This window comes from Canis aureus, chromosome 13 (genome assembly GCF_053574225.1).
Source record: "Canis aureus isolate CA01 chromosome 13, VMU_Caureus_v.1.0, whole genome shotgun sequence".
NCBI classification, from domain to species: domain Eukaryota; kingdom Metazoa; phylum Chordata; class Mammalia; order Carnivora; family Canidae; genus Canis; species Canis aureus.
This window is the reverse complement of record NC_135623.1, coordinates 41,709,824-41,723,843: the sequence shown is the minus strand read 5'-3', so window position 1 is coordinate 41,723,843 and position 14,020 is coordinate 41,709,824. Positions and strand designations below refer to the sequence as shown.

The following is a 14,020-nucleotide window of genomic DNA, read 5'->3' as shown; positions in this document are numbered from 1 at the left end:
GTTTCTTTAGGTTGAGACACACTTACCTTAAAAATTTGAAAGACTCTCAGTGAAATCCATAGAGTTAGAAGCAATGTTACTCAGACATCTATGTGTCTGTTGGTAACTAGACATATCTTTTATTATTTTTTAATGCACTATGAAAAGCATAGAAGATTTTCTCCTAGAAGTCTTCAGTTTTTCCCATCTTAAAATAACTTCATCCTTTTCTGCTAAATGCACCCTGTCTTTTGAGTCTTGTTAACCATTCATTATGATTTATTTCTTTAGTTGTAAAGAATGTTCTTTTAGTGTATCTTCACAAGGCTGCCAAACCTTTACTTTTTGAGCAGCTTCCTTCATGTGACTGTCCTTCACTGAATGAAGTTCATTGTTAAGAGCTCCCTTCTCTCACTGCTGAGGTGTTTGTTTTCCCTACTTTGGTTCGGTATTTCCTTCTTATAATATGCCTCTACTTCAGAGTTCTCTTTCCAAACTTTAAGGGACTTGTGGATCTTTAATGATATTCATGTGATCACTTAAATTAACCAAATCTTCTTTACTTAAATAGATGGCCTTCTACTGAGCACTCTGTGTGCCATGAAACATGCTAAAACTATGTTATAGAAATTGCCTATTTTAATCCTCATAACAACCCTATCAAATAGGTGTTATTTCTGTATCTTCAATGAAGAACACTAATTGCCAGAAGTAACCCACTACTAACTAAATGGCAAAGCCAGACTTAACTCTAGTCTCTCTGAGATGTTGCACTTAATGATTGTTCAGAAATTGATTAAAAATTATTACTGGAAATCTCTAGTATGCTATATGGGGGATAGTAGTATATCTTTGGGTATATTAACTTGTTCAGTTGGCAAAAAAAAAAAAACAAATTCTAGTTTTACATCTTCTAAAGAGGAAAATGAAGCTAAATATTGGTCACTTAGGAAATACTATGTAGATTGCTTGTTAATGTTGTTAAGGGAGTTAGAGACTGGAGATAAAAGATTGGTTTTAGTCATGTTTTATACAGTTTGCATGCATTGATGATTATGCATAATGTCACCAGGTCTGAATATATATAGAGGGAGGCATCATTTCATTGATCAGATATTTTAATTTAAAAACAAAATCAAAATGTTAGTGTTGGGACATTCTCTCCCCTCTACATTTACTTCATAGTTTCATACCCCTTTCTGCATATTTATCAAAGCTCTTTGACCTTTGCAGCTGCTTTGCTTTTGCATAACATGAAGTGTTTCTTAATGCCGTTTATTAAGAGTTGCCTGCAGAGTTCCCCGTGCATCCATATGTCCGTTTAGTCTTTATAATCCACTGTGTCATCATACTGGTTAAGTAATGGCCTGAGGTCAGGAAGCCTAGTCCGCACAGCTTAATTAAGTCACTTACTTCTCTTTGGCATCAGAGCTGTAAAGCCTGACCCGACAAGTAAGACCATCTGTTTTGTGCTTCACTGTTTTAGATGTTCATACTTGACTTTATTTGCATTGATTTTTGCTTTGGTCTTGCCCAAGTGATCAAAGCTTGTAAGGCTAGTATGTTAATATCTGAGGAACTGAGTATGTTTGAAAAGTTGATCTGGTTCTCATTTGTAGGTTTTCTGGGAATTATTAAGAATAATATTATGATATGCTTTATAATTCAGGATCCTATTTCTATTGCTTAAAAGTGCCGAGCTGAACCACACATTTGGTTGCTGTGATCAGAAACTTGAGTGTAGGTGGTTCAGTTTTACATAAGAATCTTTGGTGGGTTTTATGTTGGAAGCATAGACTGCACTATAGGTGGTTGATATAAGTAAACTCTATTGCTTGCCTAACATTTTCACACTCTAGTTCCCACACCCCTTCCATTCTAATTACCCAGCCTTTCCAGTGTGGAAAAGTATACTCTGGATCTAATTTTTGAAGTGACAGTCGTGTGGTCTTAAGTCCTTACTGATTTAGTCAAGAAGGTGTTGGAGAATTTAAATTCTTCTGCCCCAGAATAGTTTTGCCTCTGGCTCTTAAGTGTCATCACACTTTCCCAAATTATCCTGGCTGTTAGCATTTAGAAAAATAACCAGACATATGTTATAATCATCCTTTTTATTTAAAAAAAAAAAAAAAAAAAGAATGTTTTCCTCCTTCTAGTGGCACCAGTTCTAGAAATGGTTGAGAGTGGCACCAGTTCTAGAAATGGTTGAGAGTGGCACCAGTTCTAGAAATGGTTGAGGTTCATGAAGAGCTGAAAAGCTAAAGATTCTGCATGTAGTTCTTGTGTGCATTAGTTACATCTGGCACTGGGGCCATAGCACATTGCTTTCAGGGGATGAGCTTTTGGCCAGAGCCATGTGTAATTGTGAAGGCCAGGAGTAGCAAGTGGAGTTCTTGGTGTGGGTTGCATTGGCCTAGTATAAAGGTTACCCATTTCTGTTTTCAAAAAGGTGCAATGAAGACTAGTTGATGGCCCTAGTAGTGCCTGCTTAGAATAGATAACTTCCTGAGCGCCTGGATGGCTCAGTCAGTTAATGTCCAACTCTTGGTTTCAGCTCAGGTCATGATCTGGGGTTGTGAGATCAAGCCCGCTTTAGGCTCAAGGCTCAGCACAGAGTCTGCTAGAGATTCTTTTCCTTTCCTGTCCCTCCCCTCTGTTCCTACCCCACTTCCCACACACATGCTCTCTTTATCTAAATAAATAAATGAAATCTTTTTTTTTTTTTAATGTAACTTTCTGGGTCCTAGGAATAATTTGTAATAGATAGAAACTCTAAATTCCTATCATCTCTAGTAATTGTTCTTTTGTTCTCTTAATTATTACATTTCTATTATATTTTATTGTGCTACTCATAGTTTTAACAAGGACAGTATAGGCCACTAGTTCATCCAGAGCTACCTGCAATCATCCAGTAGTACTGGAAAAAGTGACACTTTGCCTGGTATGTGACAGATGCCTCCAGTTAGAGGCAACCATCTCACTGGTCAGCCCAGTGTGAATTTGGCTGGCCTCTGTTGAATGTTTCTTAAATAAACAAGTTTCCCTTTTGGCAACGGTGTCAGACATACGGAATGCAAGAGTCTGGCAAAAGCTATGTCAAATAGGGTCCTTAAGCTACTTAGCTGCTAATGGCTACTGTCACTGCTGTGACTGAGGAAATATCTTCCAATTGGAAAATAAAAGTCGACTTGCTGCCAGGAGACAAACATATTCATCATTTATTCTACCAGAATAAAGGGCAGTTATAATTGCTTTGCTGAACAAGGAATTCTTGCATTTAAGTTATATTAATCATTAAATTGGTAAATAAAAAAAAAGGAGAAAGAAAAAGAAAAAGCACTATCGAGGATGTTTACTGTGCTTTCAATACTGTTGGGGTTGGGGAAATTATTTGTGACATGTAAATATATTCTGCAGTTCTTGTGCCTGTTGGAAAAATCTAATGACTTTCAGAAGCATTAAGTAGCTCTATTTTCTCTAGTAAATGTGAATGCTGATAGAAACAAGCTGCTAGGAGGTGGAATTTGGCCAATATCCATTTGGTTTCTGGAGATGTTTTGTGTGGTTTTCTGGATTGGAGTTTATGCAAGTTATAAATTCCTATTTTATATTACAGTAATTAGCTGTAAAAGTAATTCTTTAGTTACTGGTCTAAGTAACTTGGTTCCTTTGGGCCCATGTGACTGTTATACCAATAAAATTAGTCCCAGGTATTGAGGCCTAAGGTTAAGAGTTTATTAGCACTTGTTTAGCACAAGAGGATTTGAATTGTCTGAAATAACTGTCCTTTAGGAAAGGAATCCTTTCACATGTACTTTTAAATTTCACATAAGTTTTTATCTTTCACAAGAAGCATAAGGAATGTATATGGTTAATGTCTGTATATTGGAGGCAAGTGGTTGAAGGGGTCAGAGGAGAAACCAGTTTTTTGTTTTGTTTTGTTTTGTTTTGTTTTGGTCTATTTGATTTGCCCAGTGAATCCCTGAAGGGAAAGTAGTTAGAAATAAAGATTGAGGAAGATGAAGCCTAGTAAAGAGTCTTTTTGACCCAACTTTGCTTTAAGGTTTTAATTAAACCTGCTGTTTCTAAGAAGGAACAGTCTCTATTTTTGAGTCCTTAGGACTGTGGAACAGATTCCACTATTGTTTTACTTATTCCCTGAGGGTGGCCTCAAGATAGGGTGAAACCAGACAAACAGGATCTCAGACACTACCATCCTTTCCAAGTCCTCTGGGGTGACAGGGTGGGATGGTGTGGATTTGTTGTAAAACATGGTATATAAATCATTTTCTAGGGAAAAGTTGATGGAAAAAATATGGAAGGAAAAAATTTTTTATTTTGTGTAAAGTATAAATCCCAGTGAATTTATTGAGAGGTCACTTAGAGGGAGAGGGAGTTTTAAGGTCCCCAGTGAAAATATTTGATGGATTCTGTGTGTCAGACACATTGTCAAACGCTTTAAGTGTGTTATCTGATGATGTGGAATATGAACATCTCATAACCCACTTAACAGATGAGGAAAATGAGGCTAGCCCAAGGAAGCACAGTAATACTGGATCCAGTATTCTCTGATCATCAAGAATGTGCCAGTCTCCTCCACATGCCTTACCTAGAATGCTCTTGTTGTTGGGAAATCATTACTGAAAGTGAGCAAAGGGACTTTCCAGAAAAAAATTGAGATCTCTTAGGGACTTCTAAAATAAATGATTTTTGTTCATATAGCATTATTGGAATAAGTTTAAAGGCTACTTAGAGTTGCAGTATAATTTCCAGATACCCTTTAATATAATTACTAAGTTTGGAGATCAAACCAAAAGATTTAAGAGAAATGTCATACAGACTGTTTTAAAACCAAATTTCTACCATAGGTACTTGGTTGTGTTGGATTTTTTCTGTCCAACTAAGTAGGATAGAAGGAAGTGGGCACTTTCAATTTGTAATTCTACAGAGAAAGTACAGTTTGTGATTTATATTGTTTTAGAGGAGAGAATCACTAGGGGGGAAAGCTTTATATCAAAATATATGTCTATGTATGTTATTTTTCCTTCTCTGATCTGTAATAGGATTTTCGAGATGCAGTGGCTCATGCTTCCAGGCAACTTGGGAAACCAGTTATTGAGGACCGGATCCTAAATCAGATCCTGTACTACTTGCCTCAGCTGTATGAGCTTAACCGGGATCTCCTGAAGGAACTGGAGGAAAGGATGTCAAACTGGTAAAAATGGACTGAGCAGCTTTCCCAAAGTCCAATTTCAGATGAAGCCATAGGGCCCTGCTTGTGACAGAGAGGTGGTGTTCCTTACATTGAGTTGTTTCAATGGACTGAATCTTCTTGGCAGTTACCTGTAGATTGGTCATTTTATTTTTATTTTATTTTCTTAAAGCTTTTATTTATTTGAGAGAGGGCAAGTATGTGTGAGAGAGAGAAGGAGAGAGAGCTCGCATACGAGCAGGGTGGGGGAAAGGTGTGCAAAGGGAGAAGCAGACTCCCTGCAGAGCAGGGAGCCCATCCCAAGACCTCAAGATCATGACCTGAGCCAAAGGCAGGCACTTTCTGAGCCACCCAGGTGCCCCAAGATTGATCATTTTAGATGGCCGAAATTCACAACCTTGATGCACTGAGCTCAATTTTAGACTTGTTTAAATTCTTTGGTAATATTGCCCAAAAGCAAAAGGGTTCATATTTAGCCAATTTAACTTTTTGAGACTGAAGGAGTTTACTTGACATATTCACATCAAAATGTCTTTAAATGCTTTATTATCTTTTCGGAAGTTTCATGAATCTTTCTTTATATTTTAGAAAACAGGCCATTCTCTGAGATATAATGGGTTTGTTTGGTTTAGAAAATTTACATGTGTATGATACCATTGTAGGCTGTAGATTTCCAAACTGGAAAAGAATACCAAAAAGGTTAACTGCTTCAGTGGGTTGTAGAAAGTAAGCAGAAACTTCAGTAACATTTTTGGAAACATGTAGGAAATTTGTTCTAGGGGGATCAGATTTATTGTCCCTGGGGAACCCCAAATGGTTAGAATTACAAAATAGTGTCACATACTTTCATGATCAAAATTTCCTTGTAAGTTTTCTTTTTCAGAAAAATACCTCTTGCCTGATTTGGAAATATCATGCCTCTCTGCATGTTGGGAAAATGTGTTAGATAAGTGATTAATTCTTAGATGCAGCCTAAGTATAAAATAACACAGAGTTAAGGACTGAGGATGACTAAGAGGTATTTTTAAAAGTCATACTAGAAATAAAATGTGATTACAAAGAGTTTTCCCAGGACGCCTGTGTGGCTCAGTGGTTGAGTGTATGCCTTTGGCTCAGGGTGTGATTCCGGAGTCCTGGGATTGAGTCCCACATAAGACTCCTTGTATGGAGCCTACTTCTCCTCCCTCTGCCTATGTCTCTGCCTCTCTCTCTGCTCTCTCTGTGTCTCTCTTGAGTAAATAAATAAAAACTTAAAAACAAAACAAAACAAAACACAGTTTTCTCATACACAGTCTGTCATTCTTCTTATAATAATTATCTTTAAAATTACTCAATTAGCTTAGTTTTTTTAATTGCCTTTAAAAGATATACATATTTATGCAAGTAGATGGTAAAAGAGGCTTAAATATATGTTTTGCTTGTGCTAAAAGTTTTCTCGAGTTTAGATTGATAGATATTCTGCGTTAAAGTATTAAGCATTCATAAGAAACAGACTAAATTGATGAAAGGGACAGCTAAAACGATAATTATGGGAAAAGCTGCACTTATTACTGACATAAAACTCTTCTAATCCTTGGATAAGATACTTATTAAATAAAATCTTTTTCTCTCAGGGGCTTTCAAGTTAAGGTATACTCTTTGGTTTGTATGCTTTCTAAAATAACACTAATTTTTACATTGGCTTTTAGTAACTGTTGAGATACTTCATTTCTGCATTCAGCAAGGTTTTGAGTTTTCTATGGTATACTCGTGAGGGCTCTAAGCATGGTGGGAATATCACATTGCACAAAACAGATAAGGCTCTTGCTCTCATTTTAGTGAGGGGAGAACCAGAAAAATAGACAAGCATTAGATGAAAGCAATTTTTGATCTGGAAAGATGTGAAATAAGATGATGAACAGGCAAGTGAAGATTGGGTGGCTAAGGAAGGCCCTTTGAAGAGGCAAAGCACTTTAAAGTCACATCTGAACATAAAGGAGAAGCTGGCCAGGGTTCCTTATTTCCAGGCATGCAGAACCATTAGTAAAAGTTTGCAAAGTGGGAATGACTCTATGTCAAAGTAATATAAAGAAGGCTAGTGTGGTTGGAGAATACTGAGAAAGGAGAGAAGCGTGACACAGGTCAGAAAAGTAGGTAGCAGCAGGACCAATGGGGCTTTGTAAGCCAAGGTAAGAGGTTGTTGGTTTTCCTGCTCATGGGAGGCCATCGAAAGTCACATTGATGTAATGCATGTTTTTAGACTCCAAGGCTGTGCAGAAGGATGAGACAGTAGAAGCAGGGAGAGTCAGAGAGCTGGGAAAATCCAGGCAAGATGTGATGGTGACCGTGGGAATAGTAAAAAGTAGGCATTTGGGGATAGGAGATGTCATACAAGAAGAGAAAAGAGGAAGAGCTAATGGCTTAGACTTGGGACTCTGCTCTTTGTTGGATGTTTTAGATACATTAATGACTCTTTATATTTTTGTCTATCTCTTCTCTATCTTAGGACTGAACAACATAGAATTGCTGATATCTTTGTAAAGAAGGGACCATATCTAAAAATGTATTCCACATACATCAAAGAATTTGATAAAAATATAGCTTTGCTGGATGAGCAGTGCAAGAAGAACCCAGCTTTTGCTGCTGTCGTTAGAGATTTTGAGGTATTTTGCTACCATATAATATTGAACCCCTTTTACATTTTTTGTTGTTTTTAAAGCTCTACTAATTTGCAGTCATTGAAAACGAAAGGTATTAAAATATAAACCCTTCAAAGTCAAAGAGGGGATTGAACAAATTAAAAGGTGAGAACGTGTGTACAAGATTTATTTTTTATTTTTTAAGGATTTTATTTATTTATTCATGAGAGACACAGACAGAGAGAGAGGCAGAGACACAGGCAGAGGAAGAAGCAGGCTCCGGGCAGGAAACCTGACGCAGGAAACCTGACATGGGACTGGATCCCGGGTCTGCAGGATCAGTCCCGGGGCTGAAGGTGGCGCTAAACTGATGAGCCACCCGGGCTGCCCAGTGTACAAGATTTAATTTAGAAAATCTCTTATTGCATGCTAGAATATTTTGATGGGTCTCCTTTTTTGTTGTTGTTGTTGTTGTTGTTGGGAAGTACATATAAAATAAAACTTAATCATTTTAGCCATTTTTAAGTGTATAGTTCATAGCATTAAGTACATTCACATTGTTTTGCAACCAATCTCTAGTACTCTTTTTATCTTACATTGCAACACTGAAACTATGCCTAAAACAATTCCCTAGTCTCCCCTTCCTAGCATGGTGACCATCATTCTACCTTCTGTCTCTGAATTTGACTACTCTAGGAACATTTCTTATTTTTAACTCATTTTTTTCCTTTTATTGTTCTAACAACTGATCTGCAGTGAAGGATGGGAAATATAATTTGTTTCCCTTTAGATAAATAACACAGGTTCAGTGTCAAAGTTATGAAAAATTAATGACGTGTTTATAACCAAAGCACTATGTTTTGACTCAAGCTAGGAGAGTACAGCCAGATTTGATTAGAGATAAATGATATAATACATCTCTTGAAAATTAGTTTTAACTAAAATTTTATTTAAGGCCTTCCCCCAATCTTGAATAAAATTGTTAATTATTATGTGTTTTAATATATATTTCTCTTTTTTTGAAACTAAAAAAAATCAGTGAGTTCTAGTCATGCAAATTTAGAAAAGTTGTGCAAGTAATATTTCTGATTTCTTATTTGTAAATGAAACACATAATTAAACTTGAAATAATTTGTTGTCTTTTTCCTTTTTTTTTTTCTTTTTCTCTCCTCTGATGTCTTCATGATGTTAAGAAAGGAAATGTGATTTATATAGCTATGGCAACTGATAATTGACCCAGGTTTTCATCAGTGTCCAGTGAATTGTTCTGTTGCCTTGGCAGCAAAAAAAAAAAAAAATAAGACAGGAAAATTAGCTGTCTTGGTTAATGATGCTTGCATGGTAGATGCTTGCTTAAATGCAGTATCGTTATAATTTTAAAAATTATTCTGTGTACCAGACCCTAGAGGCGCATATTTAGAAAGAGATGAAATGATCAGAGCAAATCTAAAGAAACCCTTCCCCACCCACCTGAGCTGTGGAAGAAGTGTAGGGTATCTTAGGATGCAGGGATATTTTCACTCAGCCATTTTGATGCCATCTCACAGTAAATTCCCTGTTTTGGAGAATGGCTGCAAGGCCCAGGATTGGTTAGGAGTGTCTGTTGTACATACTAAGGAAAAGAGCTTTAAAGGCAGAATCAAATGCCTTTTTTGGTCAAGTCAGAATGGCTCTGGAGTCAAACATTTCTATATACACTGATTTGGAAGTTGTCTTTTATAGCCATTCATCTGAGAAAGACGTCCACATTTCTATCATTATTAGAAAAGGTATGCTTGGGGATCCCTGGGTGGCTCAGTGGTTTGGCACCCGCCTTCAGCCCTGGGCGTGATCCTGGGGTCCCGGGATCGAGTCCCACGTTGGGCTCCCTTGCAGGGAGCTTGCTTCTCCCTCTGCCTGTGTCTCTGCCTCTCTCTCTGTGTCCCTCATGAATGAATAAATAAAATCTTTTTAAAAAAGAAAAGAAAAGGTATGCTTAGCAAGACTGCTTTTCGGGTTATCTTTAATTTCTGCAGTGCTCCCCAGTTATCGTGAGTATACTGACCTTAGGCCCTGCTTATTATTTGAATCTAGTTCCCAGTAGCTTTATTTCTTCTACCTTATCTTTAGGGCCATGCAGTTCTTTGGGGTTTGTTTGACCTTGTGAATACATTGGCAGATACTTTCCTAAGTGGCAGCTGCTGGGTATGATGGGCTCTAATTGACCTAGAGCACAGGCTGCAGCCACCCTTGTCTGTGAGAGGGTTGTGAACAAATTTTTCCAGTGAGCCCATGACTTTAGAGACCTACCTGTGGGAGAGAGGGTGGGCTAAGTGGTGAGTTGGCTGTGGTTTCACTCTCAACGTAAAAGCTGTGCCTTAAATAAAGAGAGCTTCTCCATGAGTCTCCTTCCAGAGTTGTTGGCTTTCTAAAGTTTGGCTTCCTGGACACTTGAATCTGGATCTTTTGCTTCTTAAAGTGAAGGCTTGTGTTTATTTTGGATACCATTTCGTTTCAGATGAGCCCACGCTGTGCTAATCTGGCCCTCAAGCACTACCTGCTAAAGCCAGTTCAGAGGATCCCCCAGTACCGGCTGCTGCTGACAGGTGGGCTTTGGCGGTTTGCCAACCAACCAGTGCTGCTTTTATGAAACTCTCCCTCTTCTAAGAACAGCTTTCTTTCTAACACTCCAGTAACCCCTTTACCTGATTTATAGATTTATTGATTATAACCTCACATAATATATCGCCGGAACTGAACTTCTCTTGTTCTTTGATCATCCCCGTGTGCATTCTCTGCTCTGGGCATTCACACATGTACATCATACCATCCCAACCCCACATCCCTGCACTGTTTTACCTGATTAATATTATTAATCCCAAGAATGTCCTTTCCCAACCACTCAAGAATGAGTTTAAGGGAGTCACTCCTACATATCTGTATAGCAACTACTCTTGCCCTCACTTACCTAAGAAGGTATAAGGGCTTTGGTCATAGTAAGTTCTAAATTAATATCAGCTGCTATTAATAGTAGTAGTACCCTTAACATCATCATTATTATTATGTTGTTATCATGTTCATTGCCTGTATCTTCTACTAGACTGTAAACTTCAAGATTACAACATTGCAGGATACTATAATAGTGAAAAAAACAAAAAGAAGAAGGGCGGAGCCTATGATTTGAGTGAAGGCACATACTGCTCTCAGGGCTTTATATTCATTGGCTGTCCCAAGTCTTCACGATAGGTGTGCATATATCAGAATATTATTTACATAGATGTAATCACAGGCCTATAAAGATAAGTAGTTTGTCATCACAGAAAAGCTGGTACAGTCTCACACCAAGTCTAATATCTGATACATGCTACTAGGCCCTCTGGAGTATTTGCTGAAATACAGTGGATATACAGTGAATTAATATACCTATGTCACGTACATTAAGAATTGTGTCAAAATGGGTAAGAATATCAAAATGCCACCACAACTAGGGGCACCTGGGTGGCTCTGTGGTTGAGCATCTACCTTCAGCTCAGGTTGTGATCCCAGGATACTGAGATCGAGTCCTGCATTGAGCTCCCCACAAAGAGCCTACTTCTCCTTCTGCTTGTGTCTCTGCCTCTCTATGTCTCTCATGAAATTAAAAAAAAAAAAAAAGGCCACCACAACTGTAAATTCCATCTGCAGTAATTTTATGTGAATAGATTTTGAGGTACTTTGTTCCTATTGGTATTCTTAAAAAGTGGTGTGCATTCTTCTTTCCTTAATCCTTTCTCATAAGCCAAGAACTATGTTGGATAGAGTAGGCGAATCCTGGAAAACCAGGATTTCCTGATAGTCCTTTAGGCAAAGCCTTCCAGGGTTGCCTTTTAAAAGACAAAGTGCTGTTGAGGAATACCCCCTTCAGCATCAGGACCTGGCTACCCTAGGTGTTTCAAGTGTTTACTTTGAATTTCTAACTGTGAATCAGGCACTAGATTTTTTCTGGAATGACATAAGGCAAACCAAATAATTTGAGGATATCCTGTCCATTTGTACTTTCTTTACTTTTGGCAGAGATTTAGAATACACAGAACAAAAGGAAGTACAGATGCATGTGTTGTGTTTTTGCTAGATAAGTTCAATGCTGTATCATAAATGAAGCTATCAAATGACTTAGGCTCTTTCTACAGCTGTGGAATGAAATACTGTTTTTAGTGGCAGAAGAACTACTGTGGTTTCAAATGAGAGAAGAATGGAACAGGACTCTCAAATTTTAATGTAAAAATTCCCCCCCCCCCCACACACACTATGACAGATCAAAGTAAAAAAAGCTACACATACATTTAGTTTAGGATTCATGTAGCATTTGGTTTTAACTAACAAATGATGAAATAGCAAAAGCAATTTTTAAGAATTCTTTTTTAAGAGAACAGATTTTATTTTGTTTTATGCTAGCAGCATAATATAAGCTTGGGGTTGTTTTGGTTTTGAGCTGCCTCTTCTCTAATCTTAAAGCCTGCCATCCCTTCTTTAAGTTGGTAAGTCTCCATTATTTATTTATATATGGTAGACCCTCAGGAATCGTGGATTTGCTGAAGAGTAATAGTGATGAATGGATTGTTCAAGGTCACAAAATCAGGACTAAAGTTTAAGAAAGAACATAGACTTTGCAAAGAAACAACATAGACCTCATATTCTTCATCCTATGCCTTTTCATCCATTGATTCAAATTCTTCCTTTCCTCTAAGCCTGACCTTAAATCCCTCCTTGCTTTTGAGGCCATCTCTGATTAGTACAGTCCTCCCTGACCCTTAATATTAGTGTCCTGTGTCCTAGCAAATATGTACAGTATTCCTTCCTTACTCGTGGGGATATGTCCCAAGACCTCCAATAGATACCTGAAACCATGGATGGTACCACATGCTGTGCATAGTCTTGCTTTTCCTCTAGCTACGTACCTATTATAAAGCTTAATTTATAAATTAGTCACAGTAAGAGATTAATAACAATAATAAACAAAATAATTATAACCATATACTGTGACAAAAGTTAAGTGAATGTGCTCTCTCTTTCTCTCTCTCTCTAAATATCTTATTGTACTATAGTTATGCATGTGATGATATGAAGGGAGGTGAGTGACATTAGGCACTATGTATCCTTAGGCTGCCATTGACCTTCTATCACATGTAAGGAAAATCTACCTTTATTCTCAAAGCAGTTGGCTTTGTGTAACTAAAACCATAGAAAGTGAAACTGTGAATAAGGGGGCACTACTGTATTCAGTGCCTTGTGAATTTGCTAATATTTTTCAAATTTGAATAGTGGTTCCTTAATTTGATTATAAACTCCGTGAGGTCAAGGAGTGAGTATTTTACCAATAATTTAGTGCACTCCAACTTATCTAGGTCAGTTGGTTACCTTGGAAGCCATCCAGGAAATAAATTGGCTGTTTTTAAGCTTAGTTTAAAACATCCTGTTAACCAAAACATCTTTAGCCTAAAGGACAACATTGAGGTAGAGAATTTCAGAGGTGATGTCTTCTTCTAAAGGGAAGACCTGTTCAGAGAGGTTGAAATGTCCTTCCCAAGACTACACAAATGGTATTGATTAAAGTGTACATATGGTCATATAATCCTAAGGACCTATGGAGGTTGTGATACTACAGTTTGTTTTATATTTTATTTAAAATTCTGACTTTGCAGTACCCGTTTTCGTGATGTTCTGATTTCTCCCTACTTTGAAAGCTATATCTGTGGTTGCTATCAAAGTGCTCCTTGTGTATGTACTTAAATTTTCAGAAGTTGGATTTTAAGTCTTTAAGTTTGCATCTGTTCAAACGTCTTAGTTAACTGGGTCCTCATCTTTGGATAAACAAGCTCAGTGTTTTAATCCTGTGAACCACCTTGTGGGGTAAATACTTTTTTTTTTTTCATTTTTTTCTTTTTTAACTTTTCATTTTAGAATTTGGAGTAATTTCAAGTGCACAGAATATATAGGAACAGAGAGGAACAATGAGACTATTTGGGACAACTTTTGACAACTTTGATTTATTAGTAAGTTTCAGGCAGACAAGGAGAAAGATCCCTGCCTAACTCAGTGTAGATTTATTTGTGCCTACTTTGGCTTCTTAAGAGGGGAAGATTGAAAAATGTAGTGATGAAGTACAGATAAGGTAGGCTAGTTTCTTTTGGAATCCTTTTAGGGAAAGGTAAATGGAAATCCCCAGATACAGCAACCTGCCCCTACTAGTCGA

At 37.4% G+C, this 14,020-nt stretch overlaps 1 protein-coding gene across 2 annotated transcripts in view; it reads left to right on the top strand.

The window, feature by feature from the left end:
* The window catches only part of FGD6 (FYVE, RhoGEF and PH domain containing 6), a 111,498-nt gene that overhangs the window by 57,010 nt on the left and 40,468 nt on the right, over nt 1-14,020 (top strand). For both annotated transcript variants that reach the window (XM_077845852.1, XM_077845853.1), the window contains exons 6-8: nt 5,043-5,194; nt 7,677-7,833; nt 10,307-10,394. In XM_077845852.1, coding sequence (XP_077701978.1) covers nt 5,043-5,194; nt 7,677-7,833; nt 10,307-10,394 — 397 coding nt within the window. The remainder of the gene's footprint in view (nt 1-5,042; nt 5,195-7,676; nt 7,834-10,306; nt 10,395-14,020) is intronic.